Genomic DNA, 24,530 nt, shown 5'->3' on the forward strand with positions numbered 1-24,530 from the left:
CCAGAGACTATGAAGATATATTTATATTGGCATTAACACCCACAATTACCATATATTTTGCACCATAAGACACACTCCAAAAATGGGACATACGGAGGCCAAAAATAGGGTGCGTGGAGGCTGAAAAGGGGTGGCAGGTGGGGTCAGTGGGTGGGCGGGGCTTCAGTAATATTTGCTCCATAGGATGCACAGACATTTCCACCCACTTTGGGGAGACAAAAAAGTGTGTCTTACAGAGCGAAAAATACACTATATTATCAAAGTTACACACACACACACAGAACTTGTATGAATCAGGAGGTACGATTCCATTTTTTATCACCAAAGTGAGACAGCAATTCTTCCACTCTGCAATTTTGACAAAATTAATGGATTTTATTTACATTTTTTTTTTTTTGCTCCAAGATTACAACAGAAAACACGTTTAGTGAAATCTCATATTAACAAAATCCACTGATTTATTTGTAATGGCAGTAAAATGGAACAGACTGATAGTCTCTGGTTATGGCTGGGTGACCTTCCATGAGCTGAAGCTAATGTGAAATCCCACGTTGACTGTGTGATAAGGCCTTCCAGCATCTTGGTTGCATCTTAGTGGCTTTCTCCTTTTTTTCCTACCACCTATGAAAGAGGAAGAAAAAGTTACCTCTTGAAGAAAAGGCAGATAAAATAGAACCTCTCGTTCTACTGAGAAGGAACTGCAATGTCTTTTCCTATAGGCATATTAAGAGATGAGGTGAAAGTGGCGGAGGATTATTAAATGGAAGAACTTTTAATTTTTAGCTAAGGAAGAGTGGCTCTGTTCAAATGACGACAGGGATGACAATCAGATCAAAACACTGTCCTCCTGAGTTCGGTATGAGGTACAGTTCAATGTGCATCATCTAATTTATTACTATGAAATAGCACAGAAACCTGTTGTAACACAGCATAACTATGTTTCTCCAATGGCTCCACAACATTTCACATTAAGGTTAAATTCTACAGTAGGGATCAGCAACTTCTATGAGATGCTGATGAGAAAAAAGGCATCTTAAACTTTTGATAGGTCAGTGTGCACTCAATAAAATGTTAGTTTCTAATGTATCTACACCAGTGACGGTTAACATGTCGTGAAGTTTTGCGTGACACACTGGCATTCCATCAACACCTAACAACTATTCTTGAGAGCACACCTCATTCTTGATTTATGGAGGCTACCTTAAAATGGGGTGTGCTCTCACATGGCCTCAAAAATCTCCAAAAACTGTGGGAGAAATGGCTTTTCTTTAGTGGGGTGCTTGGTGGTCTCTTGAGCTTGGCTGTTTTCTTGGAAACATTTCATCATCCAAACTAGGTAACATCATCAGTGACATCAACAAACTAGGTCCCATCAGCAGCACCGATGATGAGTCTGTTCGACTCATTTAATGAGGCAGTTTCAAACAACCACAACTTTGTATAACACAATACTGAATTCTCAAAATAATAACTGGTAAGGGCAGAAGTGAGAAACAAACGGTTGAAGAGGGGGCTGAGAAGATAAATGGTTGAAGATGGGTGACACGAAATGGGTTACAAATAGTAAATAAGCCAATCATGAGAAACATAATAGAAAGAGTGCATGAGGGAACTCATTGGGGAAGACAAAGCTTTGATTGATTTTGGTAAAAAGGAAATACATTTGCAGGGGTATAGCAATGTAAGTAGTAAGAAAATGTATACATTGCATATAGATAAATAAAAGGATTATGCAGCAATAAGTAATTGGGGAAAGAGATTTGGCTGTATGGCCTTTTCAGCGAATCCAAGTGCAAATCTGAATTGCCAGCAGTGGGAAAGTTTGAATTATTTTTTGATGGGTCATTTATTCAATGGGTCATTTGACTGGATGGGCTGAAGTCTTTCTATGAGCAAGAGTGAATGCTCAAATGACTGGTAACTGGAACCAGCATACATAAAAATAATCAATCATCATTCACTATGTAAGCCATTAAAAAAAAGTCTAATCTTTAGAATAGATATAATGGCATGCAGACACTGGTGCTCAAAAATACTCAGGCTAACAAAGAATTAAAATGTCATGTAACAGTACAGAAGGAAAACAATAAACAAGTTAAGATTTAATTAAGCATGTTATATAAAAAGCCAAATTAAACTGGACAGAAATGTGAAACAAACATTTATTCCTTGGCTTTGATTAAAGCACGGTACTCTGGTTTAGATTAGACAGTTACAACCACAAATTAGACAATTATGATGTTAGCAGAGGTGCATCAATCACCCCTCCCCCGCATAAAAATAATCTATACCATTCAGAAGGGTTAAATGCTCAGGTGGCCCATGTGTATTATCTGAAAAATTAAACATTTCAGCATTGATGTTTATCAACAGTTAGATCTATCTGAAGAATTCTTAACCACAATAACTCATATTGATAATGATAAATGAAAAATAACAATGCATTATTTTTTATTTCTAATGACTCATTGTTTGGGCACATTTTTGTTTATGAATTGTGCACATCCCATTCAATATGTATGAATTACTGTATTTTTCAGACTATAAGATGCTCTGAACTATTGCTGTTGCAAACAGCCTTGGTCAGCTTCAGAACAGCCTGATTTAGCACCAACAGCTGATTGGCGGTTGGATCTGCCTCCTGTAATACCGCCTATCAGTTGTTCCAGGCTGCGGGGATCACCGCCTCCGCGCGTCCCATTTTTGGCCTCTGCACATCCCATTGTCGGTCTGTTCCAGGTGGCGGGATAGGAGGCAGCAATGGGCGGTGACGGTAGCAATGGGCGGTGATGATCCCCACAGCCTGGAACAACTGATAGGCGGTATTCCAGGAGGCAGATCCAACCGCCAATCAGCTGCTCGTGCTAAATCAGGCTATGCTGATGCTGACCAGGCTGTTTGCTGCAAGGAGGCAAATTGCTGGGAGGCAGAGGCCCAAGGGTGGGGGCGGGTGAGTGGTCAGGGCTTCGACAACATTCACTCTATAAGACGCACAGACATTTCCACCTACTTTTGTTTTTTTGGAGGGGAGAGAGTGCGTTTTATACATAAAAAAATACAGTAATCATTCAAACACTTCCCACTTTTAAAGTTCTGGGGGGAAATTCTTAATCTGATCATTTTTAGGAATTAAAATTTTCTCTCAACCTGCAGCTTTTTTTGATAGACTCCATTCCATGATGGTACATTGTCATTAAGCACCACAGAGCAGGCTGGATTTCTAAGTGAATAATGAAAATTGACACAAGTGGAAACTCCCAAGTGATATTCATTATGCTGGGGAAGGAAGGAAGGAGGTTCCTTATTTAGGCAGCAATTGCTGAAGTACATTTTTTAAAAAATTATTTATCTTGTTTGAATCTATCTACCAAGACGGAAAGCCCTCCCAAATTCCCAGATATTTTAGGACTACAATTCTCAGAATAGCCAGCTGGCAAAGCCATCAGGCTGCAATTTGATAGGTATGGTCCCAATCACATATGAAAACATATCTGATGGCAAACATATCTGATGGTTTCCTATTCAGTTACCTTCTGAAAGAACCACCATGCTGTACTGTAAGTTAAAACACCATATGAAATATTTTTCACAGAAAGTAACAATACGGATAAAAGTAAATTGATTATCAGAGAAAATTACAGTCAGAGTTACAGGGTCTCAATCCAGGCAACACCTTGAGGGGCCCATAACTCAAAGTCACAGCCCAAGACACTCTCAATTTCAATGTCTCGCTCTCCGAAGTAGCTCAGAGCATTGGCCAGCCAGATCTAACAAAACTGCATAATGTAACTCAATTTAAGGCAGCTTCATATATGTTCTGGACCAGAAAAATGCTATTATATAGTTTAACCCTTGAGAAGTTGAAAGATCCCTGCCCTGAGGGGATCTGTAAGAACTTGGAAATCCTGTCAGGAAAGACTTAGCTAGAATTCACTTAGTCTGAATGGAGAACATGGTTGCACCCTTCAACTTCCTGTGAGGACTGGCACACACAAAAAATGCCAATATGGTGAAATGTTGAAGCATTTAACAGAAGAGGAAGGCATTTCAAAACCAAAACAGCGCATTAAAAGAAGAATTTAAAAACCACATGGTAAAAACAAAGACAAGTCCATGAGGAAATAATGAGGAAAGAAAGCTGTCCCAGAAGATGGCGAGCAGGAATTGATGGTACCAAAAGCAGTGGAACTGTGCAAATGAGGAGCAGAGGGAGGAGGCGGAAAGGGGCGGTGGAAAGAAAGCTCATTTAAGAACAAAATTCTTCTGCATTTTTATTTCTTTGGGCCAGGGAAATGCTGAAAAATAATAAAATAGAGTGTTAACAATGAAGCAGAGAAAATAAGTAGCCAATGAACAGGGGGAAATGGAAACGCCATGCCAAGGAGAGCTACACGAATTTCACATACATTAGCCCCCTCAAACACCTTTCACTCCAAAGAGAGAGGCAGGAATTTTATAACCCTTCCTTGGATGGAGATTATTAATTACATTATTTTAATATATTAATTATTGAATTCATGATTAAATTTAATTCATTTAAAAATTAAAATGGTATTAATATTTATTTAACCAATTCATTTCAATTTTTTTAATTTTTTAATACTTATTAATGTAAAAAGCCAAAGCTAAAAGAAAGTAACAAAAAAGGGAGGCAGGACATGCCATATATTACTTAGCATAAAAGAGAAACTCTCTCTGCCCCCCACCACCTCCACCCCAAATTTAAACTTGCATACAATGAGTAAAAAAAACCATGCAGTGCACAACAATCCCTAACTCTGGATGCAAGAGATGAGGAGTGAGTTAAATCTCAAGATATGATATCTGATTTGTCTTCCAAGTGCTTCCAGAGTACTGGAACATACACAACAGGTACTATAGATTGTAGTGACTGATCCACCAATGCCCGAGGGCTAGAGAGAATGGGAGAAATCTCCCTTAGATATGGAACCATTCATGCTGTGAGTCTTTAAAATGTGACACAAAGACAACTTTTTCCTATCTGCTTTGTAAGTCACATATTCCAATAAGAAAATGGGTATTTAAAAGTAGATCCAGAAACTGCTGAATTAGTATAATCACCTCAAAAAGCCACAGTTATATTTTCCGTGCAGAATTTTGTTATATGGTAGCTTGGGGTTTGGCTAGCACTTCAAATTAAGAGTGGAAGCCCCTAGAACAGGGATCGGCAACCTTAAAACACTCAAAGAGCCACAAAGGTCCTAACCAGAAGCCCCCAATTCAATTCTGAAACCATCCGGAAGTCCGGTTCCGCCACCATAGAGTCTCCTCCTAGCGCGGCATTCTTTTTCCTCTTCCTGTCCTAACTGAAAGCCCTATCAATTGTGGAGTCGACCAGCGACAGGGAGCTGCAACAGAGGGATGAAGGAGCCACATGCGGCTCCAGAGCTGCAGGTTGCTGACCCCTGCCCTAGAAGCATAATAAGGATTACAGGTAGTAGAAAGGTACAAATTAGTTGATGACAGAATCAACTACTGTATTTCGAAATACTCCAGAATCTTCTGTTTCCCTCTTGGACCTTGCCAAACCCATCTCTGAAGCATGCAGTTCTGGAGGTGCAGTTTGAGATGTTAGACACATAACGTTCTGGATAAAAACGAACCTGTTTCAGGGTTAGAATACCATTAGGACATTTCAGAAGATTTAGTTCAAGGAACACCCCCGTGCCCCAATTGTCCCTGAGTGGTACAATCCAGAGGTAGTTTCCCCCAGTCCAAAGGGAAATGGAAGATTCTCAAGTCCCCCTGAATGGTACATTCCCAGAGTGTGGGGTTTTGCTCATTCTTAGAGTTTAATAAGTGAAGTTATTCTGGCAAGTTAATAGTCCTGAAAAGGGGTAGATGTAGAATTTACTAAGAGGGATCGAAAGGGCAAAAGGGAAATGAAAGCTGGACGCTTTTTCTCCCCTTCTAAAAACTCGAGAATCTCATCCCTATAACCCTATAATTAATGATTCAGTAATAGGGTATTTTCTAAGGCCTCTCATCCCGAGATTCCATACAAGACTATGGAACTAACAGACCAAAATAAATGAGTGGCATGTTGCCACGTAGCCAAGATATTTTGAACTGCAACTATGAATGCAATCCTCATCTTGCATTCATGTTAGCTCTACTTGGTATTCTATACCTCAGAATTAAAGAAGGACAAAGCTAAGCTGGGGATCCAGTTTAGCCCCAGGAATTTCTCAATTACTCTGTTTCGAGCGTCTTTCCTGCTGTTTATTATGTACAAATTAAGAGGCATCTTTAATTATAACCTCCTTCACATCATTAAAGGGGCTTTGGTAGAATTCTCAGCTACTTATACCTTTCTTTTTCAAAGCAATAGCCTTAAAAGTTTCAGCTCCAAGCTGCCTCTGCTAAGGAGAGGCCTACAGGCTATGCAATAATCACTTCAGGTAGCTCTGTCAACTGCGGTTGTTGCTATTCATCAAATAAAGCAAATCCTAAGCAAGGAACGTTCGACAAAGGAAGCATCCTATTACTTCTAGTCTCTCTACCTTTCTAATGTGGATCAAAGAGAGCTACCTAGAGTGGTGCGGTGGCTTAGAGGTGGAGCTCTCCCCTCACAATCAAGAGGCTGTGAGTTTGATCCTAGGTAGAGGCAGATATTTCTCTCTGGGCACAATGAGAATATATCTGCTGAACAAAGCTCCGTATTGGTGACAGGAAGGGCATCTGGCCATTAAATGCTCTGCTAGCTCTATTCACACTCCTCTCTGCAAGGGATTATGGGGTCATTAAATGATGATGATCAAAGAGAACTACCTGTTTTTTACAAAAAGGCGGGAGGGCTAAAGGGTATTGACTGGAGAAGGAAACAATTCAAGAGAAAAATCATTGTCATAACAACCCTGACATCTGTAGATAAACATGTACAATCAAACTTAGCTTATGCAATAAGAAACAATGTTTATGTAAGCCTCAAACACTTCAGAATAATGTCATCACACACCATGCATATTTGTAAGGTTTAAATATATTTCTTAAGTCAGGATTCCCAAAAGAATGATTGACTACTCCGGTTTTCTGCTTTCAACTTCAGAAAGCTTATTGTTTAAGGCACTTTAATTACATAATTAACAAACACTGATTTCTTCTGTACTGTGTTAATCCAGAATTATTATTATTATTATTTTAAAAAAACAGAGTTATTGCTAGATGATGATTTTGCTGATTCCTTCTAAAACTTGGGCCATGCGGTTAGGTGAGCTCTGCTGGTTAATATGGTGATATCATGAGTTGGGATTGTGTTTAGAGACTTGGGTATTTAGTTTTCTTAATTATTATTTTTGTGGTTTTGACCTATGCATTTGGCCCAAAGTCACTTTTGGAAAAGGGGAGGCCTTAACAAATTGTTTAAATAAACAAAACGAACAGTGGCTTCACTGTACAACTAAGAATCCACTATCAAAGCCAGTTTTGCTGTCCCGAAAAGGTCAGGTTCGTTTTATTCATTTTGCAGAAGAATTTTTTTTTTTAAAAACCTTTTGTAATCAGAGAGAATTTAAAAATAATGCATTGAAGGCTGAGAAATTAAGAGTGGTTAAGCAAGAGCGGGGACACGGTGGCTCAGTGGCTAAGATGCTGAGCTTGTCGATCAGAAAGGTCGGCAGTTCAGCGGTTCGAATCCCTAGCACAAACGTAATAGAGCGAGCTCTCGTTACTTGTCCCAGCTTCTGCCAACCTAGCAGTTCGAAAGCATGTAAAAATGCAAGTAGAAAAATAGGGATGACTTGGTGGAAATGTAACAGCCTTCGGCATTTAGTCATGCTGGCCACATGACCACGGAGACGTCTTTGGACAGCGCTGGCTCTTTGGCTTTGAAACGGAGATGACTACTGCCCCTTAATTTTGGGAACGATTAGCACGTATATGCGAGGGGAACCTTTACCTTTACCCAAGCAGGAGCAAAGAATCATTGTGAATAAAGAATATGCTCATATTATATTATTTCTTCAATGGTTTTCCTGGTTTCTTACATTCTTTCCTCAAATTCACTTTGACCTTTTAGGGGTAAGTAGCCACTCATGGAAATCTCTGGCTTAAGCAGTCCTTATAAGCTTTTCAGAGCAACCATGCTTTCTTTGGCTCTTTACAGAATAAAGACTCCAAAGAAACAAACTCAACTTTTCTTTTTGAAAGCATTGCCAGCTATTTTTGAATATATGTATGAGATTCACACCCTATTCAAGATATAATTGTTTCTTGTTTTGAAGCCAAATTTGAACTTACCCGCTTGAAATCATTCATGTTTGTTGCTTGAACTGGTGTTCCAATAAATGTGAAATATGCAATTCTTGTTGTTTCTTCATCACCTTGATTAGACTGGACAAATAACTAAAAGGGAAGAGACAAGCACTGAATTATACATGTAAAAGTGTCAACAATCCATGAAAGAGCCAAGTTCAAAGGAAAGAAGTTAAACCCATGGAATAATAAAATAACTCAAGTTTAAGTCTGCGGAACATACTTGGTGAGACTCAAGCTTGCTTGCAGCTAATTTTGAACGTGAATTCTAGGATGCCGAATTCTAGTTTAACTGTTTTAAACTACAGTTTTGTTCAAGTTGGCACAATTGTGTTACTGGGAAGGCAGTCAAGACTTTGTACTCACAGTTACACTGTTAACATTCTGAAACTTTACATAGCGGAGCTGAATTAGGCTGTCTTCTTTAATATCATCTGGTGTTAGTTCCAGAGCTTGAGTGGGTTCACTTCTTTCTGCTTCTTCGAAATCCATTGATCGAGGAAGGTTGATAAATATTTTTACATATTTCGGACCTTGACCTATATAATAAAAACATAATCAATCCTTTTCAGAAACCTAGACTAATTCAAATTACCGTATTTTTCAGAGTATAAGACGCACCTTTTCCCCTCAAAAAAGAGGCTGAAAATCTGGGTGCGTTTTATACACTGAATACAGTATTTTTGGCCTCCCGAAACCCCGCCCCTTCACCAAAATAGCCGTGCATAGCTTTTAGGAAGCTTTCAGAGAGATCCTGGGGGCTGGGAGGGCAGAAATGAGCAAAAAACAGGCTGTTTTTTGCTCAATTTTGCCCCCTCCCAGCACTATACAAGCTTTCTAAAGGTTATTCATGCCCTTTTTTTAAAAAAAGGGGGGGCGTTTTCACAAAAAACGGGCTGTTTTTGGAAGGTTTGCAGAGTGCAAAAACGTTTTTTAAAAAATTTGCCTCTTTAAAACCTTGGTACATTTTATACTCCGGTGCATCTTATACTCCGAAAAATACGGTATCTTAACAGAAAAGCATAACACATCATGAAATCTCCTGCACTGAACATGAGGAGACAGTTTTAAGCGTCACACGTGAGCCAGAGCTTGTCTGAGTTTAAAATGGTTTTTAAGTTCAAACGCGTTTGTGTTTGAAATAGGATATTTTGGGAAATTTTATACTGAAAGGTTTTATTTTTTTAAAAAAGCAAACTTTTGCATAACTCTACCGACAAACCACTAAGCTCAACCTAAACATGAAAGGTAAATGTCACTATCAAGGTAAAATCTGGTTCTTTTTACATGATTGTGCTTATGGTTTAATTATTTAATGAGATCTGTATATTATTACGTACGTTGTGTACTCAAAGGCAAAGTAACATGAAAAATGGTATGGTTCCATTACAAGACAAATGTATCTGTGATTTTCGAACGGAATTGTTTAAGAAGTGCTGGATAATTTGTTTTGCCAAGTTCTGCATGCACGGATTATATTTTCAATTAATTTGTTCTAACTCTGTCCTGCAATGTGGAGAACAGAAGCCAGAAGAACGAACAGAAAACTGTAGCTGATCTTTGTATTATTAAAATCAACATGGAATTAAAAACGGTACCAATGGAACTTCTCTTTGAGGAATAATCTCTCTCTCTTTTTTTAAACTTACCATTATCAGGCCCTTGACATTTCATAGAATAAAGCTTGACCGGTTGATTAAAAGCTACTGTTATAAGCAGCTGTGGAGGAAAGGGAAAAAAAAAAGATTGAGAACAGAAAGTCCAAATATATGGTAGACAACACATTGCTGCACAAATTTTGGGTTACTTGTTCCCTTGTGTCTACATCCAAATGAGAGTAGGTGATTTGAATAAGTACACAATGGAAAACACTTGTGCTATTGAAAAATACATAATTATTGTCCAGGCAAATTTTTGAAAGTTGCTAATACCTGCTCATCACAGTCTGATTCCAAGAAGGTAGAGTCTTTACGTAAACAATTATCAAATCCATGTTCATCACTTTCGTTAAGACACTCACATCCAGCTTTATTAACAAATGGCATCAAGTCCATCTGGAAGGAAAAGACAGCAGCTTTCATTACTTGGCTGTTCTGCATAAGGGACTACCTGGAGCAGTGTTTCTCAAACCTTAGCCCCTTGAAGATGTGTGGACTTCAATGCCCAGAATCCCCCAACCCATCTTCAAGGGGCCAAGGTTGAGAAAAAGAGACCTAGATGTTCTTAAACAATATCTGATTAATAAGGTTGTAAATGAATTTGAATTTTTGCCAAATGCAAAATAAGAGGCAACAGAAAGGGGGTGGGGGGGAAACCCCTGTTTATTTGGCTGACCACACAAATTTCTGCTATTCCGGAGCTGTCCATTTGTGGCAGGCAGTTTTAAAACAAACTTATCTTTGTTAACAGGACGCGGTAGCTCAGTGGCTAAGACGCTGAGCTTGTTGATCAAAAAGGTCGGCAGTTCGAATCCCAAGCGCTGTGTAACAGAGTGAGCTCCTGTTACTTGTCCCAGCCTCTGCCAACCTAGCAGTTCGGAAGCACATAAAAAATGCATAGAAAAATAGGAACCACCTCTGGTGTACCTTGGGCATTTGGTCATGCCGGCCACATGACCATAGCCTCTTTGGACAAGCGCTGGCTAGAGTCGGGAATGAGTAGCACTTTTGTGTGAGGGGAACCTTTACCTTTATCTTGTTAATAGGTGGAAGTAGTTGCCTGATGTTAAGTCAAAGCTGCTAAACAGCACATTCTGTAAACTATTAGCATGCCTTATTTTTATTCACACTAGATGCAAGGAAATGGGGTGTGGTACAGGCAACATTTGCAAATTGAACTGGTGCAAATTCAAGTGGCCTATATTCATGGCAGTTATTTACATAAGAAAGATTCATTTGGAAAGGTAATCTGGAATACATTTACATTACAGGATTTGTCTCCATTTAGCTGTGAATTTCAAGTACTTAACATCTCAAAAGAGATGCAAAAGGTTTTTTTTTTTTGCATTTAATGTAATTCTAGGTTTCTGCAAATACCAGCCTTCAGCAAAGTGTAATGGATTGCATTTGCTAATAGGGAAAAAACAAACCCACAAGTCACTGCAGTTACAAAGAGCCACCTACCGACCTCCTGCCCAGTCAGTAACTCTATTAGTATTTGGACCAAGAGGCAAAAACTGAGCCCTTTTAAAGGGAACAGAATATCAAACGCGGCTTAGAAATTGCAACGAAAGTGACAGCTCCAGTTGAGTGTTTTGTCACATTAAGTTTCTCATTTATACACGCGTGTCATTCTTGCTGTCAAACAAGATCGTGATTTGCAACATTCAGGAACCCAGAGGTAAGACTTGAATAAGGAAATGGTGATAAGCACTTGCTGAGAGCGATTACCTCTCAGCCCTGGAGCCAATTCCAAATATGGAGTTTGACAAAAGAGAACATAAAAATCCTGTATAAATTCTTCATTTCTGGATCCATGGGATCGATGGGTAAGAATAACAATGGAGTAAGGATTTCTTCAAGTACGGTACCGATGCTGCCCCTCTCCCTGATCAGGATTGTAACTGCACTGACGTTTCTGCCAAGCTATGATGGCTCTTTCCTTTTTCAGAAAACCCACAAAAGATTTGCATCTTTTAAAAACCAGAATGAGGTTATGTTCCATTTAGGTGCTACATGGCTCACAAGGATAAGGCCTAATATGGTTTGTTTGCTTTGGGTTTGGTATAAGAACAAATGATAAATGGTGTACATATATATTATAATTATTGATGAGGTTTTTTGGCCACTGTATAAATGGAATAATCGAACAATGTAAATTGAATAATAGATTCTATTAAGATGTATTGATCTTGATCCTGTAGATTACCATATTATTCGGAGTATAAGACACACCTTTTTCCCTCAAAAAAGAGGATGAAAATCTGGCTGCGTCTTATATACTGAATACATCATTTTTGTCCCCTTCACCAAAATGGCTGTGCATAGCCTTTAGGAGGCTTCCAGAGTGCTCCTGGGGGCTGGGGAGGGCAGAAATGAGCAGAAAATGGGCTATTTTTTGCTTGTTTTTGCTCCCCCCCCAGGAGCACTCTACAAGCCTCCTAAAGGCTATTCATGCCCTCTTTTTTTGATAAAAAACAGGCCCATTTTCCTGAAAAACAGGCCATTTTTGGGAGGTCTGCAGAATGCAAAAACCTTTTTTAAAAAAATTTGCCTCTTCAAAATCTTGGTGCGTCTTATACTCCGGTGCGTTATACTCCAAAAAATATGGTACTTTGTACAGAATTCAGATTTGCTCTCTTCCGGACAATCCAAATACCAGATCATAGGTATAGTCCTTGACTTACAATTGAGCCCAATATTTGGTTATTAAGCAGTTGTTAAATGGGCTTTGTCTCATTTTATGACCTCTCTTGCCACAGCTAAGTGAATCACTGCAATTAAGTAAGTAATATGGGTTGTTAAATGAATCTGGCTTCTCTACTGACTTCGCATGTCAGAAGATTGCAAAAGGTTATGATGACCCTGGGACGCTGCAACGGTCATAAGTACGTACATGCAGTTGCCCATCAGCTGAATTTTGACCATGTGACCGTGGAGATGCTGCAACGATTGTTAAGTGTGAAAAACAGTCATAAGACATTTTTGAAGTTGCATTGTAACTTTGAAGTTTAGTTTACCGTTTTTTTTGGAGTATAAGGCACACTTTTTTCCCTAAAAAAAAGGTGAAAATCTGGGTGTGTCTTACACACTGAATACAGCATTTTTAGCCTTCCAAAATCCCACCCCCTTTGCAAAAATGGCCGTGTAGAGCCTTTAGGAGGCTTCCAGAGTGCTCCGGGGGCTGGGGAGGGCATAAATGACCAAAAAACGGGCCGTTTTTTGCTAGTTTTGCCCCCTCAACCCCCAGGAGCACTCTACAAGCCTCCTAAAGGCTATGCATCCCTTTTTTTTTGGGGGGGGGGGACAAAAAACAGGCCAGTTTTTGCGAAAAACAGGCCGTTTTTGGGAGGTCTGCAGAGTACAATTTTTTTAAAAAATTGCCTTGTCAAAATCTTAGTCCGTCTTATACTTCGGTGTGTCTTATACTTCGGTGTGTCTTATACTCCGAAAAATATGGTAGTTTACTTTATTGTCATTGCACACCATACAATGAAATTAAATGCCATCTTCAGTGTACATTATAACTATAAAAATAAAAACACAAACACACATCCTTCACATGCTATATAATTGAAATTGAAAACCCGATATTGCATTAATGCAATTCAGTCACTAAAGATATGATTGTAAGTCGAGAACTACTTGTATACCAAACAATATTTTCCCTCGTCTACTGTTGTAAGGATAGTCAACCTTCTTCAGGGAATTTCCTCCAGGAGATTTATGTGGTAGTCATATTCCTTCCATTCTTTTACGAATAAGTTTGGTTGAGCCACCATCTGTTCAGTTTATAGTAATAGATCCTGAACGGTTGGAACACTGTTATAAAAATAAAGCACGCACTTCAGCACTGCTCACTTCAACGTGGTTATGATGTCTGCAGCTGAATGAGGGAAAGAGCTGTCCCGCTTCAGACAACTGGCACTTGGAGGGAAAGCATGATGTAGCTTTCAAACGTCCCTTGATATCAAAACATTTTTTTTAAAAAAAGCAAAATAGATAAAATCAAGAATCCCAATGAGGACTCTGGCTCATGCTTTGTTTCTATAGCAAAGGTAGTCTTTGACTTACAATACTTCGTTTAGTGACTGTTCAACGTTACAACGGCACTGACAAAAAGCGACTTAGGACCGTTTTTCACACTTATGACCGTTGCAGCGTCGCCACGGTCATGATGATTCACATCTGGATACTTGACAACTGACTCACATTTATGATGGTTGCAGTGTCCCGGGGTCATGTGATTGCCCCGTGGCGACCTTCTGACGAGCAAAGTCAATGGGGAAACCGGATTCACTTAAGAATCCCTGTGACTAATTTAACAGCCGCAGTGATTCACTTAACAAACATGGCGAGAAAAGTTGTAAAATGGGGCAAAACTCACTTCGCAAATTTCATTTCGCAACATAAATTTTGAGCTCAACTGTGGTCACAACTTGAGGACTACCTGCATTCTATATAGCTGTCTGCAGCCTCACGGCGCCCGAGCGAACCCAGGACACCGGAGAGGCTGAAATTGGTGAGAACCAGGGAATTAAATTAAAGGGAGACTCACCAAGCCTGCTCCAATAATCAGGAAGAATAGAATCTTTTGGTAGTAAATAGAAAAATAGAGAATCCAAGCAATCAATCAGGAATGAAGAGAAACTGGAAGCATGTCCACTGGACTTAGCTGAATTGAAAAAATCTGAAGATTAAGCGGCACCAGAGGCGTGGCTTAAAGTTTCAATTCAGTCCTGGGCAGATTGGCTGTATTTAACCCATACTTGGACTCTCCAGAGCAGTAACCAGGAAAATGACTCTTTCACAAGAATTTCAATAGATCCAAACTCCCAATAAAATGGGATTATTACCCATCAGTCTTGCAGGCCACAAAAACAAAGGTTGTATATTCACAGAAAATCACTGAAAGAAATAACTATCAAAGAATGGCATACAGATCAGGCCTTTAGATAGCGAGATGGATGGATGGGAGGAGATAGCAATAGCACTTAGACTTATATAGTGCTTTACAGCCTTTCTAAGTGGTTTTACAATTTGGGACATTTTACCCACCTCAGAAGGATGCAAGGCTGAGTCAACCTTGAGCCTGGTGAGATTTGAACTGCCAAATTGCAGGCAGTCGGCAGTCACCAGATGTAGTCTGCAGTACTGCATTCTAACTACTGCACCACCATGGCTCATAAGAGATGAGATTAATAGATAGATAGACGACCACGGGTGTCAAATTCGAGGCATCATGTGGCTGTCACGTGACATTTTCCCCTTTGCGGAGCTGAAGTGGGCATGGCCTGTGCATAACATATCTGGCCCACGGGCCGCCAGTTTGACACCCAATTTAGACACACACAAATTGTATTTGTGACTGAGATTGGAGACCACTTTGAAAAATGTTCTAATATTCTGAAACTGCGTTTAGCAATGGAGAGAAAAACCTCGGCAACCTCTGGAACTGGAAAAACAACTCTTGTTTATGCACAAACATTGCACCCTGAAGAAACATTCTTGTTACATAGTGTACCATATTAGCCGATTACAATAATGTTGAAATAAGATGCACATACGTATCCCTTTGGAATATCGGCATCCTCATTGATTCCAGGATCGTTTTCTAGGTGCTGTTTGATTTTATCTTCTAATCCCGCCGGATCCGCACCTTGATACTGATCAATTCGCACTTTGTTCCGGAAGAAAAGAAATGTCGGGGTTGCTGATATATTGTTCGTGGCAGCTGTCCCCTAACATTGAGAAAACCAGTAATTAGCACGGCATAGAAACATTTTAAAAGGCAGCTGGAGGCTGGAGGAGGGGGGTGGGCAGCTTGGCTCAGCTGCAGCTAGCGTACCAATTGTGACCCTACCTGCAGCGGGAGGCCCTCATTTGCACACTTATTACTCTCTTGGATCAGTGCAATGTGCTCTACAAGGACCGACTTTGAAGAGCACTTGGAAACGGTAATTGGTACACAATAAACTGGCTGGTGCATTAGGAAGTCAAAGTGTACTTTTTTTTAATATAGGTTGCAAGATGGAAAAGATATCTGATACTCTTCCTTCCTCTTATTTTCCCCAGAAAACAAGCTGAGAGATAGAGATTGGCCCAAGGTTACCCAACCAACCTTCATGCCTATGGTGGGACTAGAACTCACAGTCTTCTGGTTTCTAGCATGGTGCTTAAGCACTACACCAAAGTGGCTTCTCATAGAACTTACCTCACATTTGCTGCACTGGTTACCAATGACTTCCCATGTTTCCAAATACAGTTCAAAGTGCTGACTGTAACCTATAAAGCCCAATATGGCCTGACATTGAGGAACTTAGCAATAGCTGTTACATTTATATACCGCTCCATGTTGCTTTACAACACTCAGAGCAGTTTGTAAATGCCAGCATATTGCGACCATCAATTAGCAACCTCGGAAGTATGGAAGGGTTGAGTCAACCTTCAGCCAGTCAGGATCAAACTCCTTGCAGTGGGCAGAGTTAGCCTGCAATACTGCACTTTAACTGTTGTGCCACCAGGGTTCCTAAAAAAAAAACTTTAACAGGATCATCTTCTCCACATGGACAGACTTGCCTAAATTGTCCTGTGCACCTGCTACCAGCATCTGTTGATGGTCCCCAGAAAGGTGGGGTAGTTTAGTATCACTAGCAAAATGTTGTGGTTGCAGTACCCATATTAGGAAATTGCTTTTTTCTGGAATATAATTCCATTATTTGGGCACAGTACTCTACTACAGAAGTTAAAAGAACGGATACATTGATTTCTGACTGCAAACTGTTGTGCTTTTTAAATGTGATTAACCTATTACTCTTAACTAGGTTTTGTCAAGTTGGCCTATTTAAACATAACTAAGAGATTCCACACCACAGTTAATGACGTAGCTAAAGCAAAGACGACATTTTCAAATTCTTCCTTTGGCTGATATTCAATGTATAGTATACGTAGAAAAAGTGCAATTGTGCACCTATTGTGGTAGCAAGGATGAGTTAGACAATTTATTGAAGAAATTTTACCGAAGAAAACATGGACAATTGGAGAGTTAATATAGTTTTAAGAGTTTTATCAATAATAAGCCACGATTGACTTCTTGATATACAAATCTATAGTCTTCCATTACGGTAATTATGTTTATTGAAGTCAGGGGGTTCCTAAATGAAATTTATTTGCCATTTCTAAATCTGTTGACAGTTGTTCATTCATAATCACCCAAATATACATATATGGCTCTACATACCTGGCACTGATGTACATCAACTTCCAAAAATGTTGCTTGGGGATATTTATTGCTCAGAGCATTGAAAGCAGGAGCTACCCTCAAACAAGGACCACATCTGCCAAGAAAAAAAAAAGAGGAAAATACACAACTGGACAACACTATTAGTCATGTAGGTAGCTACAGTCAGCCTAGAGATTCAAGTTGATAATGCAAACTGGAACAAAGAATAAATGAAGATGAAGATTGGTACCGGAAAAAAGATTTCTTCACATGTCCTCCATAATGTATATAAAGCTGAAAAAATATATAGAGGCATCCAAGCTTAGTTGAGAAGAAAAATAGAATATACCTTCTCTGACTACCATTTTATTATAGTTGATCAGGGTGAATAAAAATCGATTTTAAAAAATCAGATTTTTAAAAAATTTAAATTGGATTTTTTTGATTTTTTAAAAGTTTATTTTAATAAAATACTTTTGGAGTAAATCTATCTAAGGATAGTTTTCTATTTAAGATACATTGATAATTTAGTTTATTTGACATAAAATGGAACTTAGTTATGTAGCATGAGGCTGTATATTGTGCAATATTGGGACTGTCGGTGAGTCAACAGCGGGAGACGTTGCGGGACAGAGATGACAGTTGCTCGTTAAAAATTATGACTTAAATCGAGTTGATTTAAATCAAGCCTTTTTACTAGTGATTTAAATTGTGATTTAAAACAAATCCACCCTGCAGTTGATGTTCCCTTTACGACGTGTGGACATTAACTTCCAGAATTCCTGAGCCAGCCAATTCATCCTCTGCTAAACACTTAATTTTTGCTAGACATTCTGAACCATAAAACATATACTCTGGGAAACAACAGGGAGGAGTCATCTTCATTCTCTTTCTTCCATGCAAACTATCTATACTCCACTGTCTTTTACTCCTCTGGAATGACTTCCCCTCTCACCTGAGAATCCAGACTACCTTCACAATATCATTTGCCATCATTTTATACTTGTGCTCCTGTGTTAAATGCCCCTAACACTTTAAACACTTTTCTTTCTTTTTTTTTGTAAGATTCAGCCCCTGAATTAAATTCTGTTTTCACTATAATCCCATAAATAATCTTTCTCAATTTTTAGAAATATATCTCAGCAGTGGTGGGATTCAAATAATTTAACAACTGGTTCTCTGCCCTAATGACCACAGGGTAGGCGTGGCTCAGTGGTCATGTGACCGTGTGGGCATGGCCAACTTAACGTCACTCAGTTGAATGGGCGGTTCACCTTAGATGTTACAATGTAATAAGGGTTAACCGGAGAGGCAGTTTCTGTCTACGTCCACGTCTATGTCCATGTCTATGTATTTGTATATGGTTTTAACATGACTGTACACCGCCCCGAGTCCTGCCTAGGAAAGGGTGCGGTCTAGAAGTTGTTGTTGTTGTTGTTATTATTATTATTATTATTATTATTATTATTATTATTCTGTAAGCAGGGCAATAGAGATTAGGCTAGAAACAACACCAGAATGTTTCCTTCCTGCCTTCCTTACAGGATTAGCCCTGTAAAGTGGAAAAAAACAAAATAAGATTTCTTCCAACAACCAGTTCTCTGAACTGCTTAGAAAGTTAATGACTGGTTTTTCCGACTAGGTGTGAACTGGCTGAATCCCACCACTGTATCTTAGGCAATGTTTAAAGGACATTTCAAACAAACACACTTGAGAGAATAGGCAACTAAAAGCCTCTACTAAAAAACCCTGCAAATACAATTGAACTAGAAAAGGATATCCCACATTCATAAATATTTCACAACTTTTTGACAGAGCGAGTAGTTTTGACTTCATTCTATTCTTTTTGTCTGTTAATGATCCCGTAATCCCTTACTTCGGGGTGCAGAAAGGGCCAATTGAATGGAGCAGTGTTTACTGGCCAGATGCCCTTCCTGTCACCAATACAGAGTTCGCAGCAGATAATTACTCATTGTATCCAGAGAGAGAAATATCTGCCGCTACCTAGGATTGAACTCACAGCCTCCTGATAGTGAGGCGAGAGCTTCACCGTTAGGCCACTGCACCACTCTTTTAACCTCATTCTATGACTTTCAAAAAACAAATCCGCGAAAGCAAACTACGATAACAAATTGCAATAAAGGTAGTCCTTGACTTACAGCCATTCATTTAATGACCATTCAAAGTTATAACAGCACTGAAAAAAAGAGATTTATGATCGGTTTTCACAATTATGACCGTTGCAGCATCCCCATGATCACATGATCAAAATCTGGGTGTTTGTAAACTGGCATGGACTCATGACAGTTGCACTGTCCTGCATTTGTAACCTTCCCAGCATGCTTCCAGTAAGCCAAGTCAACTGGGGAAGCCATCTGGGAGGGTTACAACACTTAACTGCAGCAATTTACTTCACATGGTAAAAAAAAGGGGGTTGTAAAATGGGGCAAAAGACACTTAACATCTGCCACGCATACAACAGAAATGTTGTGTACAATTGTTGTAGTTAAGTAAAGGACCCCCTGTATAATACAATAATACAATAGCAGAGTTGGAAGGGACCTTGGAGGCCTTCTAGTCCAACCCCCTGCCTAGGCAGGAAACCCTATACCGTTTCAGACAAATGGTTATCCAATCTCTTCTTAAAGACTTCCAGTGTTGGGGCATTCACAACTTCTGGAGGCAATTTCTGTTCCACTGATTAATTGTTCTAACTGTCAGGAAGTTTCTCTTTAGATCTAAGTTGCTTCTCTCCTTGATTAGTTTCCACCCATTGCTTCTTGTTCTACCCTCAGGTGCTTTGGAGAATAGTTTGACTCCCTCTTCTTTGTGGCAACCCCTGAGATATTGGAACAATGCTATCATGTCTCCCTTAGTCCTTCTTTCTATTAAACTAGACATACCCAGTTCCTTCACGTGTTTTAGTCTCCAGTCCCCTAATCATCTTTGTTGCTCTTCTCTGCACTCTTTCTAGAGTCTCCACATCTTTTCTACATCGTGGTGACCAAAACTGAATGCAACATTCCAAGTGTGGCCTTACCAAGGCATTGTAAAGTGGTATTAACACTTCACGTGATCTTGATTCTATCCCTCTGTTGATGCAGCCTAGAACTGTGTTGGCTTTTTTGACAGCTGCTGCACACTGCTGGCTCATATGTATATAGCTCTTTACTTATTTTTATCAGAATGAAACTAACAGTGAAAAATAAGATGACAAATTTCAGTTAAGAACAAGTCATTTAAAAAGGAAACAATGCTAGGTTCAAGTCATTTACTGTAAGCACAGATAGTCCTCGACTTACAACAGTTCATTCAGTGATTGTTCAAAGTTACAACGGCACTGAAAAAAGTGAATTATGACCAATTCTATGACTATTTCCAGCATTCCCACGATCGAGTATTCAAAATTGAGAACCAGTTTGGCAACTGGTTCAGACTTATGACCATTGCTGTGTCCCAAGGTCACATGATCACCTTTTGTGACCTTCTGGCAAACAAAGACAATGTGGAAGCCAGATTCACTTAACAACCGGGTTACTAAGTTAACAACTTCAGGGATTCACTTAACAAATGAGGCAAGAAAGGTCATAAGATGGGGTAAAAATCACTTAACAAATGTCTCACTTAATAAGACAAATTTTGGGCTCGATGGTGATTGTAAGACGAGGACTACCTGTATTTGAACAAGTTACCTAAAGAAAACTAACAGGTTAACAAACTAAAGAAAAAAAAATGAAGCTAGATTTTAAACTAATACAATCTCTACTGTGCACAAAGGCACCGAAACACAAAAACAAAGATTGGTTTTAAATACGGTTCTACTGTAGAACAGGGAGTAGTTTCTCACTCCAAATAATGCAGAACAGCAAGTTTGACAAGTCTAGTCTCTACTCTTCGACAGACCACAAGAAAAGTCAACCCTTCAGATGCACCAATTATCTCTTCCTACTGCAACTCCTCATTGTCTTGTCTATAACAGAATAGTTCAAAGCCTATAACCAAGTAATGACGAACCTTTTTTGCCTCGGGTGCCAAAAGCTCTTGCGCGCTTGCGTGCCCACCCCCATAATTTAATGCCCCCCACCCGTGCTGTGACCCCTGTGCGTGCTTATGTGACCCCCCCCCACTGCCTCCTGCATGACTTCCTTGGAACCTGGGGAGGGCAAAAACAGCTTTCCCCGCCTCCCCGGAGGCCCTCTGGAGGTTGGAAACGGCACATTTTCTGACTTCCAGTCGGCCCGGTAGATTCGCTTTTTGGCGTTCCTGACAGTAGAGGCTTTCTAGGAGCCTGGGGAAGGCAAAAATGGCCTCCCCCGCCTCCCTGGAGACCCTCCAGAGGCCAGCAATGCCCCATTTTCCTACTGGTGGGACTGGTAGGTCTGTTTTTCACCCTCTCCAGGTGTCAGAAGCTTTCTAGGAGGCTTCCATTCCCAAACTTCCGGGTTGGGCGTTTTTTCCCTGAAGCTTCCAGAGGGGCGAAAATCAAGGCAGAAAAATCAGCTGGCCAACATGCGCATGCGCGCTGGAGCTGACAGGGCAACACCTCGTGTGCCGTCAGAAATGGCTCAATATGCCACCACACTGAAATGAATAAAGAATACTTGATTTACAAATATTTGTTTAGCGACCGTTCAACGTTACAATGGGACTGAAAAAAGTGACTTATGTCTGCTCTTCACACTTAGGACCATTGTAGCATCCCTACTTAAAAGAGGTAATGGTCACTTTCCTCAATAAATAACTGAACAAGTACAGTATAGTGTTTTGGCTCATTTGTTTATTTGGACTCTCTTCCAGTTGACACCACACTTTTGAGAGGAGTTTCCGGTTTTTTTGGGGGGGGGAGCAGGGCGCCCCAGGAGGGGACTCTATGGCAAGGGGCGGGTTTTCCGGTCAACTCCACAATTGATAGGGCTTTCGGTTAGGACAGGAAGAAGAAAAAGGACACCACTCTATGGTGGGGAAACCGGAGTTCTAGTCGGCCGCAGAATTGAATGGGGGGCTTCCAGTTAGGACCTTTATGGCTCTTTGAGTGTTTAAGGTTGCTGACCCCCTGCCCTAGTTGTACCTCTTAACTTTCTTTAACTTCATTGATTCAGTCTGTGTAACACTACAGCGAAGATTTATAACCTATCGCTTGGCTTTAGTTTTCATTTTCTTCATAGCCCAAGATTATTTCATATTATGAACCTTTCCGCTAGTTAATGAGTCTCTTGACACACTTCCTAGGATTCGTATTTTCTTTCCTGCATAGTTTGAAATGGGCCCTTTCCGTTACTTGCTTAATACAAAGTACAGTCCTCGACTTACAACAGTTCATTTAGTGACAGTTCAAAGTTACGATGATGCTGAAAAAAAGTGATCTAGGACCATTTTTCAGAGTTGCAACCTTTGTAACATCCCCATGATCATGCGACCAAAATTCAGATGCTTGGCAACTGGCTCATACTTACGACCATTGCTGTGTCTCACGGCCATGTGACCACCTTTTGCGACCTTCTGACAAGCAAAGTCAATGGGGAAGCCAGATTCACTTAACAACCGGGTTACTAACTTATCGATAGCAGCTGATTCACTAAACAACTGTGGCAAGAAAGGTCATAACATGGGGCTTAACGAATGTCTGACTTAGCAACAGAAATGTTGGGCTCAATTGTGGGCGTACGTCAAGCACTACCTGTATCTGTCTAGTTTGATGGTTCCAAGTAATAGTTCCATAGCAAGCAAAACTCAGAAGCAGGTGAATTCCACAAATAGCAGCTTTATTGAAAATATAATATTGGCACAGATCTGGTGAAAACCGACTCTGAAGGTTTCTGCGGTTTCACCTAATGAAAAGTAATAGTTTTTCCCTTAACCGCAATCAGCCAATGAAGATGCTGTCTGGTTGTCTGGTGACCTCACTCCTCCTTTCACGGTCCAGATGTAAGAATGTTCTTGGAGAAAGGATTTTATTTTGGCTAAACAACCCCAGCTGTCTCTAATCCCCTCTCTCTATCCCTCAGCTCCAGTATGGCAACAGTGAAGCTGCAAGATGGCTCCGGCCAGGTCAGCTTCAGGGTTGACACCTACAGTATTCTTTCTTCACTTCTTGGGCCTCTGGCCTTGCCTTCCTATCCCTTCAATTTTGTAAGGTTCTTTCTGTCTTAGCTTCTCTATGTCCCAGCACATGTTTCTATGTAGGTATCCTCACATTTTCCCTTCCCTTATAGAAGCTGAATCGCAAATCAGTCCCTTGAGCAGGGGTGGCGAACAAGTTCGACAAAAAGAGCCAAAATTTTAAACTGTGAGAGTCAGAGAGCCACACCACGCAGTGACCTGCCAAAACAGACAAACACTCACACAAAAGCATATAATTTTAACAATAATATATTAAACACATAATATAACATGCTCAGTCAGGTGTTTTTTGTTATAAATTTTTATAAACCCATTAGAGCTGCTGTATAACTTTTAAATCCATAAATAAGTGGAATCTCTGTCCACCTAACAACCTACAAGATTACTTGATGACCACAACCAGGAATGCCACACTTGCAGTCATTAAACAAAGCAGTCACATATCTCGCTTAATGACTGCTTTGCTCAGTGACGAGATTGTGATTGTAAATCGAGTACAACCTATACATGGGTAAAGACTGGTCCTAATATTATCTTCCTTTAACCTAATATATGTATTATAATATATATATGAGTTTGGATTATCTTTGATATCTATTACAATTACAGGCTGTGAGAAAAACACTCGTAGAATTTTGGGAAATATACTAACCATGGAAATTCAATTAAATGTTTTCTCCTATTTAAAACTCTGCTGCTCCTGAACCCAGAGCTTCAATATGCAACCATTATTATTAATTTGAGCAATCATTAGAACCTCACCGGAATCCTGCAGCAACTGTGCTAGACTTTGAAGCATTATTTTTTGGGGCGCAGCAGAGGGCGCTGTTGAGCTAAACCCGGAAGTACGGTCGACGCGACGATGCTTGCCTGCCCTCCACCAGCTCTGAGCTGGTGGAGCGGAGGCAAGCGTCGTCGCGTCGACCGTACTTCCGGGTTTAGCGCGCGATCCGAGCCACAGTATACTAAATAATGGTAAGAGGCAAAGAGCCTCATTTATTTTGGCCGCGAGCCGCATGCGGCTCGCGAGCCGCGTGTTCGCCACCCCTGCCCTTGAGTAACTTACACATTCCAAAAGCCTGCTGTGAAATTGAACATACTGATAGTCCCCCACTTATGATAGGCCGCTTAACGCAGTTCAGAGTTACAACAGCCTCAGAAAGGATACTTTATGGCCCATAATGCACTTCTGTCCATTGGCTCCCCTTCCCCGACATATGACCCCATTTTAGGCAACCAGCTCATTTTTAGACAAG

At 40.1% G+C, this 24,530-nt stretch overlaps 1 protein-coding gene across 2 annotated transcripts in view; it reads right to left on the reverse strand.

The window, feature by feature from the left end:
- Window positions 1-354: 354 nt before the first annotated feature.
- The window catches only part of TXNL1 (thioredoxin like 1), a 31,031-nt gene continuing 6,855 nt past the window's right edge, over window positions 355-24,530 (reverse strand). Inside the window, exons 2-8 of one of the 2 annotated variants that reach the window (XM_081943580.1) lie at window positions 17,173-17,269; window positions 15,500-15,673; window positions 10,206-10,328; window positions 9,924-9,993; window positions 8,641-8,813; window positions 8,260-8,364; window positions 355-621 (exon numbers count right to left, since the gene is read on the reverse strand). In XM_081943580.1, the coding sequence (XP_081799706.1) occupies window positions 592-621; window positions 8,260-8,364; window positions 8,641-8,813; window positions 9,924-9,993; window positions 10,206-10,328; window positions 15,500-15,673; window positions 17,173-17,269 (772 nt within the window). In that variant the 3' untranslated portion in view covers window positions 355-591. Of the gene's footprint in view, window positions 622-2,288; window positions 2,334-8,259; window positions 8,365-8,640; window positions 8,814-9,923; window positions 9,994-10,205; window positions 10,329-15,499; window positions 15,674-17,172; window positions 17,270-24,530 lie in introns of those variants that run through there. The other variant, XM_081943581.1, reaches the window with a different exon arrangement.

Source organism: Natrix helvetica (genome assembly GCF_964273705.1).
Source record: "Natrix helvetica genome assembly, chromosome: 2".
NCBI classification, from domain to species: domain Eukaryota; kingdom Metazoa; phylum Chordata; class Lepidosauria; order Squamata; family Natricidae; genus Natrix; species Natrix helvetica.